The sequence below is a fragment of the Corvus kubaryi genome, unplaced genomic scaffold (assembly GCF_017639235.1).
Source record: "Corvus kubaryi isolate FWS band 111438036 unplaced genomic scaffold, C.kubaryi_AGA036_p1.0 66, whole genome shotgun sequence".
In the NCBI taxonomy this organism is placed as follows: domain Eukaryota; kingdom Metazoa; phylum Chordata; class Aves; order Passeriformes; family Corvidae; genus Corvus; species Corvus kubaryi.
Genome location: NW_024582054.1, coordinates 28,561,224 through 28,581,419, shown reverse-complemented (window position 1 = coordinate 28,581,419; position 20,196 = coordinate 28,561,224). Strand labels below are relative to the sequence as shown.

At 43.4% G+C, this 20,196-nt stretch overlaps 1 protein-coding gene and 1 pseudogene across 4 annotated transcripts; both read left to right on the top strand.

Moving 5' to 3' along the window:
* The first annotated feature begins 1,473 nt into the window (after positions 1-1,473).
* LOC121673944 lies at positions 1,474-2,914 on the top strand (annotated as a pseudogene).
* A 2,034-nt stretch (positions 2,915-4,948) lies between these two features.
* On the top strand, positions 4,949-12,904 carry CDCA4 (cell division cycle associated 4). Of its 4 annotated transcripts, XM_042047537.1 has the most exons (6): positions 4,949-5,074; positions 5,725-5,899; positions 8,564-8,644; positions 8,816-8,968; positions 10,498-10,775; positions 10,933-12,904. In XM_042047537.1, the coding sequence occupies exons 5-6, from the start codon at positions 10,773-10,775 to the stop codon at positions 11,686-11,688; spliced, it is 759 nt and encodes a 252-aa protein (XP_041903471.1). In that variant the 5' UTR covers positions 4,949-5,074; positions 5,725-5,899; positions 8,564-8,644; positions 8,816-8,968; positions 10,498-10,772; the 3' UTR covers positions 11,689-12,904. The 4 variants fall into 4 exon arrangements, with proteins under 4 accessions (XP_041903471.1, XP_041903472.1, XP_041903470.1 ...); XM_042047538.1 differs by lacking the exons at positions 5,725-5,899; positions 8,816-8,968; XM_042047536.1 differs by lacking the exons at positions 5,725-5,899; positions 8,816-8,968; positions 10,498-10,775 and having other exon boundaries at positions 4,956-5,074.
* Positions 12,905-20,196: the final 7,292 nt, after the last annotated feature.

Below are 20,196 nucleotides of genomic sequence, written 5' to 3'. Positions count from 1 at the left end.
AGACTTTAAAGACTTTAAAATAGTGTTTTAAAACTATATCTCTTTTAATAAATCTTTAAAAATCAAGTCAGGAGAAGCCCCGGAAGTGCTTGCCCTAGAGCTAAATTTAATCACCGACTGTTAGGACTGCAGGTAGCTCCATGGCAACCCTGAATTTCAATGAGGAGCCATCCCGCCAAAGACCCAGATGATGTCACCAAAGGAGGGGCAGCCCAGAAATCGAACCCCTGACAACCACCAAGCTATTGGACGGAGAATACAACCAATGAAGTGTCCTAATACTGCACTCCTAGACCCGATCCAACTCAAGAGACTTTTATTAGAACCTCACCAATCACCCCAGACCTTGGGGGCAGGACAATAGGCAGAATTGGGAGGGGCTAAAGGGGTATAAAACTCGATGCACAATCAGAGAAAGGTGTGCTCCTGCACAGGAGAGCGTGGCAGCGGTCTGTGCAGAAGGTTTTTATCGTGGGTAAATAGACGGCTCGGCTGTAAGGGTCTCCAATCATTGCTACTCCGGGCAATTAAATTGGAATACAAGAATTTGGCCTATTGGTGAAATAAATAATATTATGAAAATTCTAAATGGAGTGTGGCCTCATTCCTGACAGCTAGCTGGCTCCTGGAGTGGTTGTGGTAGTCTTGACAAACCAGCCACTGCTTTAGTAAAGACTGTGCCCAACGGGAATGTACTTTTTCCAGATATTTTTCACACTGATCTTTTGTTTCATGAGCAATTTGGAGATTACCAGGATTGCATCTTGGCTGACTGCACGTTGGGGATTACATAAAGTTCACTTATAGAATATTAGAAATTAATTGTCTAGGGTTAAATTTAATTGTAACTTGCTGACAGTTTAGCATGAGTGGGTCCTGTTCAAAACTTGGTGTCAAGGAACTTTAAATGAACTGTTTGTTAGCATGGACAGCTGAGCAGGGGAGTAAACAGAGAAAGACTGGGTATCTTCAGATAAGGGTTGAGATCCTGAAGGGCCCCAGGATGGAAGATAAGATCAATTAATGGCCTGCCCACGTGGACATGGAGAAAGAATTCCATGAGGTGTTAGAAGAGTCCAGACCATAAACCACCATTGGGCACAGGAAGAGCACATGAAGATCAGGTGCACAGACTGTGAGAATATAAAGGCCCAGGGATTTCTTTGTTTAGGATCCCTCTCCAGAGGCACCAGCTCGAGCTGAAATAGACTGACTCTGCCTCAGAACGTAAGGTCCAAACTTTTCCTTAACACTGCAAAACTTCTGAGGTGACACAATTCACAGCTGAGTACCTGTACAAAGTCTTTGCACCATGTGGATGGCAGGAAATCTGGCATACAAATTGTCTGAGGATCTTGTGGGAGTGGCTGGAATGGAGAACTCAGCTCTGAAAAGCAGCTGTGCAACTCAGCTTTTCTTGTGTGAGTCATGGGACAGCAGGAACCCTTGAAGCTTAAGGGACACCAGATACCAATGCAGGAGCTGTGGGTTGTGTGTGATGAGTCAGGGGAGTTCAACCCAGACATCACAAGCTGTACAGCATCTCAGGCTCCTCTACCAGTGCATCTGGAGGACTGGGACGGGAAGAAGGAGAAGGATAACTTGGATTACTTTGTGTGACGTGTTGAGCCTTGATGAGGTTGCATTCTGACATCCCAGAACGTGTTGTGATTCTGGGCTTGTAGCTGGTTGTGGTGAACACCTAGAAATACAGTTTCACCATGATCCACTGACAGCTGTAAATGCCTTCTAGGAAGCATACACAGTCATCATCTGTCCTGGTCACTGTGTTCTAGAGGGCTTGTTCTGCAGTGCTGATCCAGTTGAACTCAAAGGCTATGGCCTGTGAGAAGATACTGTGATTTAAAAAAACACCAAGAGAAAGGAGATACCATTCTTGACTGTACAGAAGCCAATGTAAGGATCTCCAGTTTGAAGTGAGTGCAACATGACGTTGTGAAGGTGGTTTAAAGTGTCCATCACGGGAAAAACACCCTGGAGAATTGTGTGTTACAATGTGAAACCAGAGGCATAACAGTGTAGACATCAGCCAAGCTATTAATGAAAAACTCAGATCTGTGTGATGCCAGGTAGTGCATGCACTCTGTTGAACAATGGCATGTAGCTGCAAGGAGGGAATACTTACAACTTCTTAGATGAATATTATGACATTGCCAAGGTAACCATGGTCAAGAATATGATCCATAATCATGAAGGGTATGGTGTGGTTCTGGTTATACCAATGATGCTCTCTGATGTAAAAGATGATTCAGCAGCCAGAACAAAAGGGAACACACAGCCCACCCAGTTGGGGGATGACCAGCCTGTGTAGAGGCTTCAGGCATGAACAACTACCTGAATGTGCAGCTTCATGAGAGAGCCAAGATTTCTGAGCAAACTGAAGGCAACTGTGAAATTGCAAATGAACTTGGGGCTACTTCTACAAAGAAGAGCCAGATGAAGTGACAAGAAATGACTGAGCAAACTGGGAATTACAGAAGCTGATGGCAACACCACAGCAAATGTTTGTCTCTGCTGAGAACAACTGGTTCAAATAGAATGGGAAAGTAAGTTTTGGTACCTTTCTTTTCTGATTGTCCTGACTCCTACTGGCATTGCAGTAGCAGATTTGCACGAGGTATTCTTTTCACTGCTGCTTTCCAAGGAAATGTTCCACCACCCTTCCAGAATGTTACTAAAATGCAACAAATATGTATTAACAGTATATATATTGCATGTGGAAACTTTGCTTCCTTGCTGCAAGCGTGGGTAATATGGTAGAGAACACCTAAATGCTTCCCATACAGTGACTTTGAAATAAATACCCGAGTGAAGTGAAAGCCTAATGCTAAGACTGTTTTAGTTGAGTTTCTTAAGTTATTAATCAGATCCCATGCTATGTTTTGTGCTTTGATGCTACGCCTTTATTTCTCAAGTCAAATCCTTATTAAAGACTGGGGCTAAAACAAATATATATAAAATAAAAACAACAAAAAAATCAACAGCACCAAGATTGACAGAGGTCAAGTAGCATTTGCATAATGCTTTCAAACACATGGTGTGATTCTTGGAATTGTCCCGTGCAGGGCCAGGAGCTGAGACCTCCATAATCCTTGTGGATCCCTTCCAACTCAGGACATTCAATGTTAAGGTGAATAGAGCACAAGAACATCTCTCTTTCTGGCATCGTTCTTGCACAGCTTTAACTTGTGCTTTTAACCATGATGCCGTAAGACTGGTGCAAGAAACTAAACAAGGAGAAACACTGCGCTTTGCAACCTGTCTTGTCCCAAATGCAGATCTTGCTTTGCTATGGAAATGTTATTTCCTCCTGCCTTACTGTATGAAGCTACAGCTCTACTGTTTCCCAGCCTTTCCTCAGCCGCAAGCCTCACCGATCCTCCAATTCCTGCTGCCTAGCCCACCCTGTCCCCATTTCCTTCCCCTCCCCGTCCCGCCGCGCCCCGGGGGCGGGAGGCAGCAGCTGCCGCCTCTGCGGCTCTCGGGCAGCCCGGGCCAGCCGCCCCTCCTTCCCTCGGGCTGCTCCGGAGCAGCCGGCACGTAGCTGCTCGGCCGGGAGAGCGACCGAGAGGCGCTGGGGCGGCCTAAGTGGTTGCAGATGTGCAGCTGCATCGGGCTGGGGTCACGGCAGCGAGCAAGGCTTGGGGAGGGGATTTTGCTCAGCAGGGTGGCAGCAGCTTTAGGAGAGAATCAGTAAGGTTGGAAAATACTTCTGAGATCATCGAGTCCAACCTGTGACCAAACAGGACCTTGTCCACCAGACCATGGCACTAAGTGCTACATCCAGTCTTTCCTTCAACACCTCCAGGGACAGTGACTCCACCACCTCCCTGGGCAGCCCCTTCCAGTGCCTAATCACCCTTCCTGTGAAGAACTTCTTGCTAATGTCCAGCCTAACCCCGCTACAACACATCTTAAGGCTATGTTCTCTTGTCCTGTCACTTGTTACCTAGAAAGGGTCAACCCCCACCTGGCTGCACCCTCCTGTCAGGGACTTGGAGAGTGATAAAGTCCCCCCTGAGCCTCATCTTCTCCAGGCTAAACACCCCCAGCTGCCTCTCATAAAACTTGCGCTCCAGACCCTTCCCCAGCTCTGTTGCCCTTCTCTGGATACACTCTAGCACCTCAACGCCCTTCCTGAATTGAGAGGCCCAGAAATGGATACAGCATCGAGGTGTGGCCTCACCCATGCCCAGTACAAGGGAATGGCCACTTCTCTGGTCCTGCTGGCCGCACTATTCCTGACAAGACGCCAGGATACCACTGGTCTTCTTGCCCACCTGGGCACTCACTGCTGACTCGTGTTCAGACAGCGGCTCCCCGCGGGGTGTGAGACACCCGCCCCAAGCACGCGGGTTCCTCGCTCTGACTGCGAGACCCGGGGCTGGGCGGCCGGGCCCGAACAGGAAATGCCACAGGCCTTGCTAATGGAGTCCTGAGGCCTCCTGTCACCCCCGCGGGGCGCAGCGCCGAGGCTCCCCAGCCCTGAGGGAAGGGGCGCCTGACGGCGGGGAGCGCCCGGGCCAGGGCGGCCAAGACTCCCCCTCCCCCGCCACGGCTCCCCGCGGGCTGCAGTGCGGCCAGGTCTGAACCTGTTCCCGCCGGAACCCGTGGCCGGGAGCCCAGACGCGCCGCAGGGCCTTGGCTGCGGTTTGAAATCGGGGCGGCCCCGCCTCGCCCCCGCCCCCGCCTCCCTCAGCCTCTCACGGCAGAGGGTAAGGGCCCGGCCGCCATGGCAACCCCACAGCCTCCAGGGGCGGAGCCCGGGGGCGGGACAGAAGGGAGCCGTGGCCAATCGGAGCGGCGAGAGGCGCCTTCACAGCTTGGCGGTAGCCAATAGCAGCCGCCGCCGCTCCCTGGTGGGCGTGGTCGCCGGGGAAGGCCCGCCCCCGGCGACCGCCGGTCCCTTTGTGGGGTTTGACAATAAGATGGCGGGCGGGGGGAGGCGGGGCCGGTTGGCCCCGCCCGTCCCTCAGGCGCGGAGCGGGCGGTGAGGCGGGAGCGGAGTGGGGTTCCTGCGCGGGTGAGCGCCGGCGACAGCAGCGGCAAGGCGGTGAGTACGGTGGGCTGGGTCGGGCTGGGCTGGGTCGGATCCGCGGGAAGTCGGTGCCGGCGGAACCCGCGGAGGGGACGGAGTCGATTCAAAATGGCGGCGGGAGCGCGGGGCGATGAGTAACCGCTGGGAGCGCTGAGGGGGCCGGGGCGGGCTGGACAAGGGGGCCCATTCCGCACTCCTCCTCTGCTCGGTCCCTTCCGCAGCCGCGCTCCCTCATCGTCCGCGCCTCCCCCGGGCACCCCGCTGCCCTCCCACCGCCGGGGAGCTCCCCCTCGCTCCCCGCCCTGGTCCCGCCTCTCCCCCCGGCTCTGCGGGCCCTCCCCGCGTTGAGCGCTCCCGGGCCCCGTCTGCGTTTTCACGAGCTCCTGCCCCAGCCGCCGAGCCTGCCCTTCCCCGGGTGCTGGAACCGCTTCCCGAATCTCTCGAGTGCCGGAGAGGTGCCTGCCAGCTCCCTGCGCCCCGGGGGTGGGCAGACCCTAGTGCTTTATAGGGGCCTTTGTTCCAGTCCGAATAGCGATATTTCTGGCTTTACCAGCCCTCTGCTGTGTCCGCATCCCACCTTGTACCTCGACACCACCATATGGGCACACGTGCATGTCTGAAAGAGGAGTAGCTGTCTTTCAGTCTTTTTCTCCACTATTGCACAGAGCTTTGGTTTGTTCCCACGGTTCTTAGAAAAGCCAGTGTTGGAGTGGAGAAGGATTAGAGTGGCAGAGGGGAGATACGGCCCCTTCTTGCCTTCCCCTGTTAACCATCATCACTGTACTTACGGCTGCACAAAAAGCAGTGCTGTGCTTCACTGAACCTCCAGCACTGGCCTAGGTAGGTCTTGTCTGCTTTCTCCTAAAGATAAGCACTGCTGAAATTCCCTATCTTCTCTGTTACTCCAACTAATGGGTAGCAGCTTTTTCCCTTAAGTACTTAACTGTATCTTTGGCAGCATATCGCTATATGAGTCTGAATAGAGTGTGAACCTGGAATGTCTTAAGTTGATGCTCTAATACGAATTGGATCAAATTTCCAGCACCTTATTTGTAAAGCAGACGGGGAATTTGTCTATCCTAAAAGCAAAACTTACGAATTATATAACACTGTGCTATTATTAAAAAAAAAAAAATCCACAAAATTGCTTTTTCCTAGTGCATTTTGCTGCAGCTAGCTGTTGTCTCCTTGACAGCATTTTTTTTTGTATAGCTGTTTCAAACAGCAGTTTAGTTGAACACACAAAGTTTGGGCTCATGACACTGGGGTAGCAGTGGAAGAAAGGAGATGATGTAGCTAGTCCAGGTACTGCCTCTTGGACAGAGAAAGACGCTGCTTGAAATTATCGGGGGATTTTGAACATCTTGACTGAAGCAGCAGCAGTCTTTCTCTGATGTATCAAAAGGTTTTACACAATGGCTAATGCCTTTTTGAGTATGTTAATATGTAAATCAATAGGAAAAGGTACTTAGATTTTAATTAATTAAGTTTCAAATTTAGCATTCTCTTGAGATGAGTGCTTATTGGAGATAATGCAGAGAAGTCTGTGGGAGGTCATTTGTGTGCAAGGTTTTAACTGCATATGATAATAACTATGAAGTTAGTATGCTTTTGCTGAGAACTTGGTTTCTGAGGCACACATAATGCCAGTTTATAGAATCCAAAGAAGTGACTGCTGTGATGGGCATATTCTTCAAGTTTATTTTAACAGAGGTCCACGTGGTTTGGTTATTGCCCTAGGGAAGAACTTGGAATCACATGCAGCAGGTTTTACACATTATTATATTGCATGAGAAAACTTTCCTTCTGTAATATGTAAATGGATTACAGACTGGACTGGTCTGCCAGCATCTCCTGTCTTTTAGTTTGTGGATGTGATAATGGCTCTTTTACCAAGAACTCATGGCAACAGTCACCTCCTGTATTGTCCACTATTTTGGGAGGCTAACAGCCACAGCCTCTCCCTCTAAAATTGTCAGATATACTAAATAGCATCAGAAAAGATTCCAGTTTGGTTTTCTCATGATTGCACCATCTTTACCTGTAGTTATTGGCGATGGGGGGGAGGGGAGATGTTTGGTGGGTTTTGCTTGGTTGGGTTTTTTAAAATTAGGTTTATGCCCTTGTCACCTACCCTCCAATAAAGCAGAAATTTTGGGATTCAAATAGTAACCAGACACAGGCTTTCAAAGAGATCACTTTTAGTTTATAGAATGTTTTGAAAGTATACCTGGGGAGCAAAAACTTCTGAAATTTTATAGTGTTATAAAGTGTTTGCCAGAAATAAGAAATAGTTTATTGACTTGATATGGTGTCTGACTGAAGTTGCAGTTCAGATGCCTTAAGATACTGTTTTTAAAGTTGCTGTGAGCTCAGTCCATAAAAGAAAATGAGACTATGAATTGGTTGAAATACAGTTTCCATGACATAACATCATTTAGTTTGAATATCTGGGATCAAGTCAAAACATTTTGGCTTGAGAATGTTAAAGGTGGGGGTTTTTTCCATTGTGGTATTTTAATGAGTATGGAGCTTCTTGAGGAAAAACATGTTTTCTGCACTCCCACCCCCAAGTCCTTTGTCAGCTGTCTTCTTCCACCCCACATTTGAGAGCAAGCAATCTTGAAAAATTGTTTATTACTACACAAAACAGAAAATAAGAGCAGATGTCCATGTGCATCCTCTTTACTTCTTTCTTTTCTAGGTATGCACTTCAGTTGCAGACACGGAACTCTCTTGTACTGCACAGACATGCCTAGAAAAGTATCTGAATTGTTTCCATACTTTATTACAAAAGTTTCTGTAGCCTGTTGGAATAACATTCTTTCTAGTTTCAGTAGTTAAGGGAATTGTTGCATGTGATGGGAAGTTGTATTTGATATATCAAATCTTGTTATGCTTTAAATGTGTTTTAAAAACTCAGACTTTATAGTTAAAGCAATTTAATTATTGTCATTACTTTCGTTATTGTCATCTTGCAAAGTGAATCTTAGTCATAAAGTTTCTGTGATGGTAAAGGAAAATTCTCTCATGTTTTGCTATGTTTCAGTTTTGTGTTTGTGCCAGCTCATTTTCTCTAGATGCTACAGAGATATACATAGGTTTGTATAACAAAGGTGAAAACTATAGTTTTGTAATAAAAGTAAGGATGACTTGCTTTCATTACCTTTTGTTTGTGCGCACCTAATATTTAATGCTCATATGAAAAACTTTTGTTTGCTCTATAAATGGCAGTGGTGTAAGGCATAAGGGAGAGGCTGGTCCAAAGGTCGGGGCAATAGCCTAGGACTTGGAATTAAACTGGCATTTTCCTTCTGCTGCATATTTTGGGGGTATTGTTGGCCAAATCACATTTGTGCTCTAACTGTGCACTGGGTTTAATAGCACTATTCATGTTTGTGGGAATGATGCTCACATCACACAGGATAGAGATACTGAAGCAAAACTATTTTGTTCTGCATCTCCTGTCCCTGCCTGACATCCTGCTTCCTTGTGCTTGTTTAGGTGGTGCTCTTACTTTTACTGTATGGACTCTTGCTCAGTAGCATGGGAGAACAGGAAGGACGGCATCAAACACAATTCCTGGTAAGTCACTTTTTGCTTCTTAAATGAAACTGTAACCTGGTACTTTGTGATGACAAAGAAGTGGCTTTATGATGTAAGATACTAATTGAAAGCAAGTTTTAGAAAAAATCCAGTGAATGCTGTGAAGGGTTTACCTTTAAGAATCCATAAATGTTTTTCCTCTGCTTCTAGGTACCCAAGTGTGTGTGATGTATTGAGGTTTTCAAGTTTTCTCCCGTGTTCTGTTCTGTTGGTGTGCCTTAGAAGGCATTTGAATGCCAAATTATAGATATATGAAAACCAGGTTAACGTTCAATTGAAGTTTTAATTACTCATCACAAGAATGTAAGTTGAAATAAAAGAAGCTTCAAACTCTGCACAGTGTTTAATGTTCGATGATGTAATCATATGTGGTTTGTACACAGTCCCAAAAGATGTTTCTAGAGGTTGTTTCGCATGGGGGGAGGGTGTGTTCAGAAATTACTGTACATACAAATGTGGGAAAAATTAAATAGGATATCCTCTGATAGGAAGTTTGCAGGAATGTCTAAAATTTGGAAAAGGAACTATCAAGCAACAATGTGTGTTGTATTTAACAAGAGTAGTGCAAATGTGTTAGGTTTCAGGATATAATTTTAGAAGAAACATCCAAAGTATTTCATACATTGCTAATCCATGGATAGCTTTTAAGAAGTTACGAAAAATGACCACAAGACCAAGTTCATTCTATATTGTAGTCTGTGCACATTATGATTTATAAAGAGTTTTGTACCTTCAGTGGAAAGAAATCTTTTAAGAGTCAGCAAATCCCAAAGAAGGTTATTTCATGGATATATACAGCAATGTAACAAGTGTTGTACAGAGTCAGACCAAGTGTTTATCTAGCTACTGTGCTATCCCCAGGTTTTCACAGTAGATAAGTGTGTAATGTATTTTAAAAGGAACAGTGTTGTTGCCCTTTGGTGGATTTTTAGTGTCTCTGAAAAAGCTGAGAGAGAATTCCTTGAAAATATGTAGAATGTACCGTAGCAACCAGAAAAGCAAGGCAGAGTTTAGGGCTTATCAAGGAAAATTGGAAATGATATAGAAAGACACTGCAATAGTATTTTGGTTTTATGAGCTTTTAGTTGAAAGACTGTTTTGTTTGGGTCACTACCTTGAAAAAAAAATTCCCAAATATTGCGCAGACAAGAATTCTAGGGACAGAAGACTTAGAAGGGAAATAAAGAAGCAGCATAAATGTGAAGATCAGGTACTAGCTTTCATTTGCAGCCTAATTCTTATGAGACTAAAAGAAGTGATATATATTGCATTTTTTAAAAGTTACTTTGTATTTCAAGGGACCAGCTGCAATATTTGCATGGGGCACTGTTGTCAAAATTAGTGCAATTCAGAGGAAGAGCTGAGGCTGGTACTTGAGAGGCACCCCTTGGAAAATTCAGCAAGGGGTTCTAGGTGTGAATACTGAGAAGCCTGCATGGACCCTGTGTATTTTTAGCTGGTGAACCTAAACTAGGAATACAGGAATTTTGCTGTCTTACAGTCAGCTGGGAAAGCAGTACAGAAGCCCATACAGAGGATGACTGTGACTATCCTTACTGGACTTGCCCAGTTCTTACTGGAATTACGCAGTTCGCTTACTCACTCAAGGAGGGGAACTGGAAGGACTGCTTTGGCCACCTCTGCTGACTGTCTCAAGTTACATGGAACAAATCTAGATATTACTCTCTTTGTAGCCAAAATAAGCTAATCTTTTCACATATGCTGCCCATGTTTGTTTTTTTTTTATTACTCTGTTAGGCATGTTAATGTTCTGGAGGGGTCAAATCTTTTAAAGATGGTGTGCCAGGTTGTATTTTTATTTCCAAAATTAGAGGTTAAGCATGCCAGTAGAAACTCGGGAGGAGCGAGGAGAAACTGCCTCTCCAGTAGGTGAAATACAGCCGGTGAGATGTTTGCTTCTGTGCGAGGCAGCAGCTCCTGACTTCCATCAAGTGTGGAGTTTAATGGGAGCCAGGAGCTGGGAGCCCCTGCCTCTCTCCGATGCCATGCCTTGTGGACCTGCTCACCCCTGGTTCCCGAATGTCGCCTTTGGGACTCGGTCCATATGTTCCTGACCCCTGTTGTACCACACTGGCCATTCTAGAACATGGTATGACAATTCTGATGTTTCTATTTTAAAAGAATTTGCTTTTTAATAAAAGATGAAAGTTTGCTGTTCTGTTTTTTAGTCTCTTTTTTCCCCCCCTCTTTCTTGAGCTGTTTGTGTTCTACATGATTTTTTTTTATTTGTTTGGTGTTTTTTACAGGACACGATGTTTGTGCGAGGATTAAAGAGAAAATGTTTTGATGGTGAAGAAGATATTGAAGGGACTCTGGCTGGTATTAAGGCTATTCCTTCGTATAATCTCCAGCGGCAGTCACTTTTAGACATGTCCTTGGTTAAACTTCAGCTGTGTCACATGCTGGTTGAACCCAACCTTTGTCGTTCAGTACTTATAGCCAACACGGTACGGCAGATCCAAGAGGAAATGACTCAAGATGGGACTTGGCAAATGATAAATACACAGAGTACAGGGCAGGCATCCCTGGATCGTCTTGTTTCAACAGATATCCTCTGTCGTTCATCTCGGGATCAAGCTGAGGGAAAGCATGTTCCAGGCTATGGTACTTTCAATAAAGACTTTGAGAGTGACCAGGCACAAGATAGTTCAGAAACTATGTCAACAGCCTCTTCAGTGCAAGCACCAAGAAACCTGCAGAGCAACATGTGGGAAATGGAGAATCCACAAGAAAATAAAGGAAACTTTCAAAAATCTTTAGATCAAATATTTGAGACACTGGAGAATAAAAGTCCTAATTCTGTTGAGGATCTGTTTTCAGAAGTTGACAATTCTTACTATGATCTTGATACTATGTTAACAGGCATGATGAGCAACACAAAAATGGGACACTGTGATAGTCTTGAAACATTTTCTTCTCCAACAAATACAGCTTCTAACTCTAATTGTAAATCTGATCTTAATGACCTTGATCATATTGTGGAAATCCTTGTTGAATCCTGAACCTCCTTGTGTAGGAGGTAAAGATCTGTTAATAGGAAGAAAAAACTTGAGAAAGAAATTTCCATGGTTTGTTCTATCATATCTGCACAAGTATTTTACAAATATCTCTATATTATATATATATTAAGAAGCACTTCATATTGCAAAATAGTGTTAACTCTTAAAGTTAACCTGCAAGTTGTAGTGTAATAATCTGATTTATCATCCACTGAACTGTAAGTACATACGGTAAATGTTTCTACGTTTGGGATCCAAGGCTCATGAAATTGGGTTCCTTTTACCAATTTGTTTTAGCCTTTGGTGGAGGATATCCTCAGGGAGAGGGATTCTCTTATATTATTATACTTCTCCCGTAAAAATGGAAATAACAGAGAGGGAAGTTGGATAACTGGTTTCCTATTTTCCTCTGGTTTCCACTTTGTTACACCACAAAACTACCATACCTGCTGCTTCTGTTTTAAGTCGCTACGTGGCTCTTAAAGAGCAGTATGCAATAGTTCTTGTTATCCTTGCTAGCTTCTTTGGGTTTTGCTACAATTTTTACTTCAAAAATAGTTTTAAAGTGTTTATTGGTGTTTAGATTTTTCCAGGTATTTTCCTAAAATATATTTTTTACTACAGATGTTATGTCAGCTGCTAACTTAGTAACTTTTGATCATATCTGCAGTTGATATATTTTTTGCAAGATTTTCAAAAAGGGATGTTTTTTTACCATGAGCTACCCCATGTAGTTCAGTAAAGTGTATGTAAATGTAAATATACAATTTTATACTTGGCATTAAAATGTAAGAGCTGTTTTCATTATTCTGTTTCATAGAGTAGTACTTTACTAAATTGAGAATTGTACATTTATGCTTTTCATACCCCACATACTTGAGTATCATTATAGGAAGAGCTCTGATCCAGCTATATACAATTACATTTAATTCATTTCAGATCATACTTTTTGTTAACTACAAACCTAAATGATGTAGGTTTTTATTTATGTGTATTTATATGTAAATGTCATCAAGTGAATTGTTTATCATTGAAGTCTACCATCAAATATTTGTTTTTATGGGATAACTATCTTGCACTAATTACTACAAAAAGTGTTATTAGCGGCCTTTAAATCTCACTGGTTGGTATGTCATGATGTCTTGTCATAATTAATATGCTCCACTCTTACCAAGGGTTTCCCCTTGGCTTTTTTTAAATAACAAAAAATGTAATACAACATGGGATGGTGGTCTTTTCTTCCAGCACATTCGGTTTAGAGTATATATAACTAAGCTTCTTCCTAGGAAACTTTTTTGGGGGAAAGGGATAATTAGAGTATAGCCTATGATTTTATTATAACAAATGTTTACCATCAGAAGCTGCTACTGGGGAAAAGCTCCAAGCTAGCAGGGAGTAGGGAAGGGGGAAAATATGGATTGGTTTCTGGAATGTGTTGCCATGGCCATGCCAAGGGAAGACATCTGTCAGTAACGTGGTTGTTTTCTGTAGATCTGAACCAAGCAAGCTGCTGAACATGAAAAGAGAACCCTGCTGTGTCTGACAGGCTCTGCCTTCCCATGAGTGACCTTACCTCCGATGCAGATTCTCAAACCTGGAAAGAGGATTGGAGGTGGGGGTGCTAAGGAGGTGTTGAGAACATTTGAGTATCACCTCAAGAATAAGGAGACCACTGAGCTTATGTGCTTTAGAATCATCTGCTTTGAGGAAAGATCATATCATTTTGCTAAATTTTGCAAACTCAACAGTTGAATGCTTATTGGCTCCATCTTGTGAAACCATGCACTTGGTGTGAGTTTTCAATGAATTGGAAAATGTTTCTTTGTATTACACTTGGCATAAGATAATTTATAGTTGCTGTAGTAGTTAAACTTTGCTTTCTCACTTAATAACTTCATGTTAAAGGACAAAATAGCATATAGGCACTCGCAAGTTCAGTCTGCAGGATACAGCTGGACCAAAGAGAAGCCAATGCTACGTGTCTTAATTGAGAGATCACTCATAGGTATTGCAGTAATAAATGCTGATTCAGGAGGATCCAAATATAGATACAAACTGTCATATCTCACAGTGAAATAAATCTGGCTTATGTGGTAGTGTTTGTTGTAGTATCAGAGATTCCTTCAAAAATTATAAATCTGCAGGTAATTTTTCTTGATGCTTTTCTGTGTGTGAACCACTGAACTGGACAGCAGATGCCTAAGGGTAAAACAGGCAGTTTGAAAGTTTTATAAACTCTCAAAATCAGCATTGATAGGAATAACTAAGTATCTTCTGTTCCTCTGGGAAATGTTCCCAAAACTGCTCTGAACCGTGTTGAAAACCCACAGGTTTGAGCAATTGTGGGTGCTCCCCTCTGCCCCCACACTCTCCATTTTCATTAAATGAGCAATTTCATGTTCAGTTATTTTTAAAATGCTCTTCCCCACCTCCTTAGTGTGCATCAGTCTGCATGTTACAGATAGGAATCAGTATAATTTGTTCATTTGTTAAACTATCAAATGCACATGTGTGTATTTATAACTCTATATTACTGTACAAAGCATCTAGCTGTGTGCATTCCTTTACTGAGGAAGCTGTGCCTAGTTAAAACAATTTATAGAGACTACTTGGCTTAACAGGAAAGGTGTTAGGTAAGTAGGCATTTGTGGAGTTAAGCATTTAAACAGAAATATATATCCTGTTTTATTACATTCTTAAAACTTATGCCAAATCTTATGTGCTTTTACAAGCCTGATATCTTGGCTCAGCAGATGTAAGAATGGGTATTGCTGAAACTTGCACAGTCACCATGCAGAACTGATGTGTACCTACAGGTGGTCTGACTTTGCAGAGACCAGTCTGTAAAATTAGCTTGTCTCCCTATTGTTTTAATAATGTGTCTCAGTCTAATTCAGCTTCTCATGCTTCGCTTCCCTGGTAAATAAAAAAAAAATTTAAAAAAAAAGGAATAATAATAAAAAGAACGCTTTATTTTCTAAATGTCATGGTCATTTCTTTGCTAGTCCAAAGAGGTATTGGTTAAGTATGCGTCACTTAAAGGTTAATACAATAAGTTCCCCCTCTATGTGATCCTCTAAGGTAATGAGAGACATCAGAAATGAAAAGGTGCCTGTAAGATTATGAATTCTGAATTAGTGAGCTGTTACTACAAATGGTGAGAGATGATACTTGCTGGTGGGGATTTTTAAAATTTCTACATGTAAATGGGAAATTAAAAAAAAAAACTTAGCCTCTTGAATTAGGAAAGGCTTCTGACAGATTCTGCTGCCACTCCTAGCAGCCTTTTTTCTCTTGTGCTCCTAGGGAAGAGTGATGGAGCTTGCACGGCATCAATGCCGTGTGTGAAACAAGGCTGTTGGTCTGCCTGGTGGCACTGGGCTGTTGATTTGCACAAAAGAAAGCTTTATCAAGCACATAGCTAATATCCAATCTGCTTCCTTTGCAGGTAACATTGAGTATCTGTTTCCTTCTGCCTCTGTGCCTGTGGCTTTATTTCTCCTTTTTCCTTGCCAGAAAATCAGAGTTTCTGCAGCTCGAGCATTCAGCAAAGGCAAGAAGTGCAAGGATCCAGGCTGCCACAATGGCTTGTCTGCGTATTGCTTCTCTGTGTGGTGCTTGTTGGTGTCTTTTAACCCCCTCTCTCTGCTGCAGCTCTGGGAGTTTGCCTAGCAAAAGACATCACCTATCTCTACAAACATAGCTATATTTGCCTAAAGGACAAATTTGGTCAATGAAGAGAGAATCAGGTCTTTGAATGAAAAAGCACCTTTCCTGACCAGGCTGCCTTGGAGGTGCAGCAGTGAAGGGTTTCAGTCCTGGAGCAGGTTAGGGATTCACACATGAGCTGAGCCTGCAGACTCACCAGGAATTACCTGTTTTCAAAGCTGTCCTTAGACTTTTTTTGAAGTCTCGGATATGTCTGGGCTGCTTTAGTAAGCATTTTAAAAGGCGTTATTGTAAATTGACTGAGAGTATAGTTTAACATTGTAATTACCTAACCATTATGGATTTTTTGTGTCTCAAAATATTGATTTGTATGAATGCTTTACAGTCCTGCAACTTATTCCATATTCCCTTATAAGTAAACAAACTGTCAAAAGCTAGAATGAAAAAAACCCAACACATTTGTTTTCTGACATCTATGATAAGACAAATAAAAATGCTTTCAAAAATTACTTCTATTCAAGCTGAAAGTATGCTCGTGTCTCAGACCTAGGATGTATAGTCCCATATGCAAAAAAAACATGACTGATGATGACAAATTTTGCTTGCTCATCAGTTCTTAAATGAGTGATTTCATGCTCTGTGACTAGTACCAAGAGTACAAAGCCATCAAGTTTCAAAGAAATGAAATAAACATTTTGGAAACACACATGGTTTTGTTAATCTGGTTTATCAAACACAAGCTTTTGCAAGGATTGTCTGAACTTCTTTTGGTGTGTCTTGCAAAGCTGACAGTTAAGATATGTTTTCCTACTTTTTTCCAAGGAATTTTCATGGAGAGGTGAAATTCCATTTAATAATTTGTCAGGAAAGAGGCTTATTTTAGATGTTTGTAGTGCCTTTTTTTAAAAAAAAAATCTAGTGAAAAATACTAAAATTTCATTACCTGACATGATTTTCATAAGTTTGTATGGTAGCTCTTCCTTAAAAAAAACCCAACAATTATTCATTTGCTTGACCAACATTCCCCCAAAATGAGTGCTTTATGACCTGAAGAATTATTCTGGTAGATGTTCATGCATGGCAAACATGTCAGCAGGAAAACCTAATGCTAGAGGCCATTTTACATTGCCAGGGAAACACCTGAGTAATTTCAACTGTCATCTTTTTAGGGAAGAGTAATTGAAGATACAGGTGATTACATGACTTCTTGCAAAACCAGAATTGAACAGAAATTGTATCCCCACGTGTGCTGTATTTGGAAGTCCCCTAGGAGCTTGTGGGAAGTTCAAGTATGTACTGCAATAGTAAAATGCTGTAGCAAAGGAACTGCATATACTGTTTTTCATGTTCCATTTACAGACAAGATTTGGAGAGGAAATCAAGAAAAAGTAATGCAACTTCAGCCTGGTGTTGTGGAAGCTTATAAAACAGGACTTCCAAAGGGAAGAGCAGGTATGTTGATAAGAAACAAACACAAAAACCAAAGGAGTTTAATACTTAAAGGAAAAAAACCATAGTACTTGTAACAAATTAACTTCTCTGTGTTTAAAATCATTACTGAGAAAAAGGCTAGATATGAAAAGTACTGGGTGTTGGGATTATTTTGTGTCCAGTGAGCTGACTGAAGTTTAAGACAAAGTTGTTGAATGGTTAATTGTTCAAATTGAAGCTCAGTACCATCATTTGCTTTTGTGTCTCTGCTTTGTTCGAAAGGTATAGAGTGGAAGTGCTTTTACTTGTAAATTGTGGTTCTTTTGACAAAAGAGAACAATGGCTGATTTCCTACTCTGAGAAATATTCAACAAGGTGTTGTTAGGTTTTGTAATAACCATCTTGTGTCATGGCTTTTTCTAAAAAACTTGAGTAAGCATAGGCTTTACCACCAAACAGAGGTTGTAAAACTAACCAGGCTTTAGTGCAGCATGCTGTGCCTTTCTCACTTCCCTATGGAAGTACGGCAATACAGGATCATTCTGCCATTCAGCTTTAGAACAGCTAATTCATTTCAATCAAATCTGGCAGATCTCAGAGTCACTACATTTTTAGAATTTTTCTAAGTGTGGAGATATCAGAAGAAAACAGCCTTCTGTACTGATATCCAGTAATCCTGATAAGGGAGAGACGTAAGTTTCCAGGCATGAGACCAGCTTCAATTAGAGTTCCTACCTTGGATGCAGAGGTAATTAATCACAGGCATAAATCCATAGGAAAGCAGTCTTCACTAGTTCCTGTGTTCCTGGAACCGTGTTTTTCAACAGATGCCTAGTATGAAGGTAAGAAGAGTAGCAAACCTCCGGCGTTCCTTTCAGATTAGTTATATAGACACCTTGATTGGCTTGGGGGTTGTATTTTTTCCTGGTTTATGTGAAATTTGCTGTAAAATCAAATATGCTGCTCGTGAGAATGGCATCCTGGCCTGCTGCAGTGAGTATAGTCATACTGAAAGGGCATGTTTAAATCATTAAAAAATCATATGCAATCCTCTTTTTGCCTCAAACTTAGTTCAAGTCAAAATGGGAGAGCATTAGACTCCTAGAACATGACCTGATTTGAGAACATAAGGGCCTTTTAAAGGAATTTTTTTCTCAAGAAAGACCTTACATGTGAGCTCACTCAGCCCCCTGAATTCTTCACCATGTGAGACAAGCATGGTTCCTCTAGAACTTGAGACATTAACTATTGCCAAGCTAAACAAGGTTCCAGTCCTTTTATGTGAATCCCACTGTTAACACAGGCAAAAAAGTGACCAAACCCTTTGCAAATAATCACCAAATTTGTTGTCATTTCTATTAACTTCTTCAAGCGTTAAGCCATGAATCCAAAATTCTGATGCATGCATTTAAATAACTCCAGGTTCTTTTCTTCTGTAGCTTTTGTCAGAGCATGCTTAAAACAACTGACCTTTCTAGAAACACCTGCTATAGAAGGCACATTCACCCTTTTCTATTGCACAGAACAAAAATTGGTTACAGACCAGCTGACTACCTTAGGTTAATCACTTAAGAGAGAGTGAGGAGAGCAGGATGACCAGTGTTGGTGTCTTTCTGGGAGGTCTGCTGGACTGGAGGACAATGGCTGTACCAGAGCCTCAAGGATTGCCTTGAGCTGTAGAGAGGGAGAATTGTCCAGGACTGTACTTGTGCTGCAGGGCTGCCCAGAGGTCACAGACTTTTGGCCAGCGGGAGTCAAGTCTGCAAAGCCTAGTCTTTGCTCAAGCTATGAGGACACCTTGGTGGTACTACTAGTTAAACTGCCCCTTTATATTCCGTATTAGACATAATGATTCCAGATCTGTCCCTTCTGCACCAGCTACCTTTGTACGCCTATCCTGTGTCTATTCCTTGGAGATAATCCCAAGCATATGGCAGGGGTCGGTCCTGGTGCAATACTCCTGGTTGTCTGGCTGACTTTAGCAGACAGAAGAATCCTGAACATCTCAGAGTTACTCCTCCACTGAAGCCACAGGGTGTGGTGGGAAGGGAAGGGGTATGGGGGAGATGTTTGGTCCACTCCTCCTCCTCAGTGCTGACACTAGTCCTGCACTTAGACTTGGTGCAGCAGATGGACCATGAGGGTCGGGGTGTCACCCCTCAGCCATTTGGGGAGGTGACACAGCTCCAGCAGCGTGTCAAAAAGGATTCATTAGTGCTTCTCACGGCAGCACTCACTCCCCTTCTGTGCTCTGTGACCCCCAGCAGTGAGGTCAGAGCACAGCTGTGGCTGAGGAATGGGGGGCACCATGCTGCAGGAGAGATGTGGCCTGGAGAGACGATCCCTTTGCCCTCAGTGAGGGACCCGCAGGGGTCAGCTCTGGCTTTCTGTCTCACTCCCTTCACCCCTGCATTTGGGTCAGGCCTTGGACACTCCTACCCCTTCAGAAGTGCCCATCAGGAGACACAAGGGTTAAAATCTGTTGGACCTGAGGGTTTAAAAAAATCTGTTGGACCTGAGGGTTTATTCCTTTGCTGAATAATCACAAAAAGCATCTGACCTTTCATCGAAGTTGTAGTGTATCTCCACCAGACAATTGCAAATGTTTCCGTAGTATTTATGAGATTCACATGGAACCTTGTGTGTGAACTTGGTCTGTGCTCGCCTTCAGTGTAGGAACCTATGTGCAAATGTCCTTGAGTTTTGTTTGGTTTTACTGTCCTAGAGATTGGCTCTTTCAGAGACAGGTTTAGATCAAGCAGCTTTTTGGGGATGCATCAGGTAACCAACCCATGGCAGGGTTCCACAAAAGCTCAAAATCAATCTTTGCAAATACTTCAATGTCAGATTTTGAAATCTGGTTTGTACAAACACTCGTGCCAATGTAACTTGATTACGCAAATCCCCGTGAAAAGCAAATACGAGGTTTGAGCATGGCTAAAACCACTTCATCTTTGGAAAAAAAAAAAAAAATCAAGTGAATATTCATGGTAGAATTGTGCAATGTTTGACGTAGCTCTAGGGCTGGTCGGGAGACGTGCGCGCCTCGTTTCCCAACAGCCCTGGCACCGGGCGTTGTAAGAACGCTGCTCTGTGGAGGCCCTGGGCGTGCCTTTTACTGAAATTTGGTAGTTTTGGTCACAGACGGACTTGCGAGCTTATACAAAAAAAAAAAAAAAGGCGGGGGGTGGTGGTTCTGGGCTTGGGTCCGGGCTGGCCAGTGGCTCCGCGGAGGTTTCAAGGTGCAAGGTGCGGCGGCAGCAGCAGCGGCGGCGGGCGGAGCAGTGCGGTGCCGAGCGCAGCCCAGCCCGGCCCGGCCCGGCCGCTCCGCCACCGCCGCCAGCACGGGCGGGGCCAGCCCCGGAGCGCCGCACCGGGGGCCGCGGGACTCGGCGGCGCCCGTGTCCCCAT

Bases quoted from the DNA above. Each gene is read 5' to 3' on its own strand.
- CDCA4 (XM_042047535.1), top strand. The intron at 8,645-10,932 runs GTAAGTCACTTT...TGTTTTTTACAG, and splicing joins GGCATCAAACACAATTCCTG to GACACGATGTTTGTGCGAGG.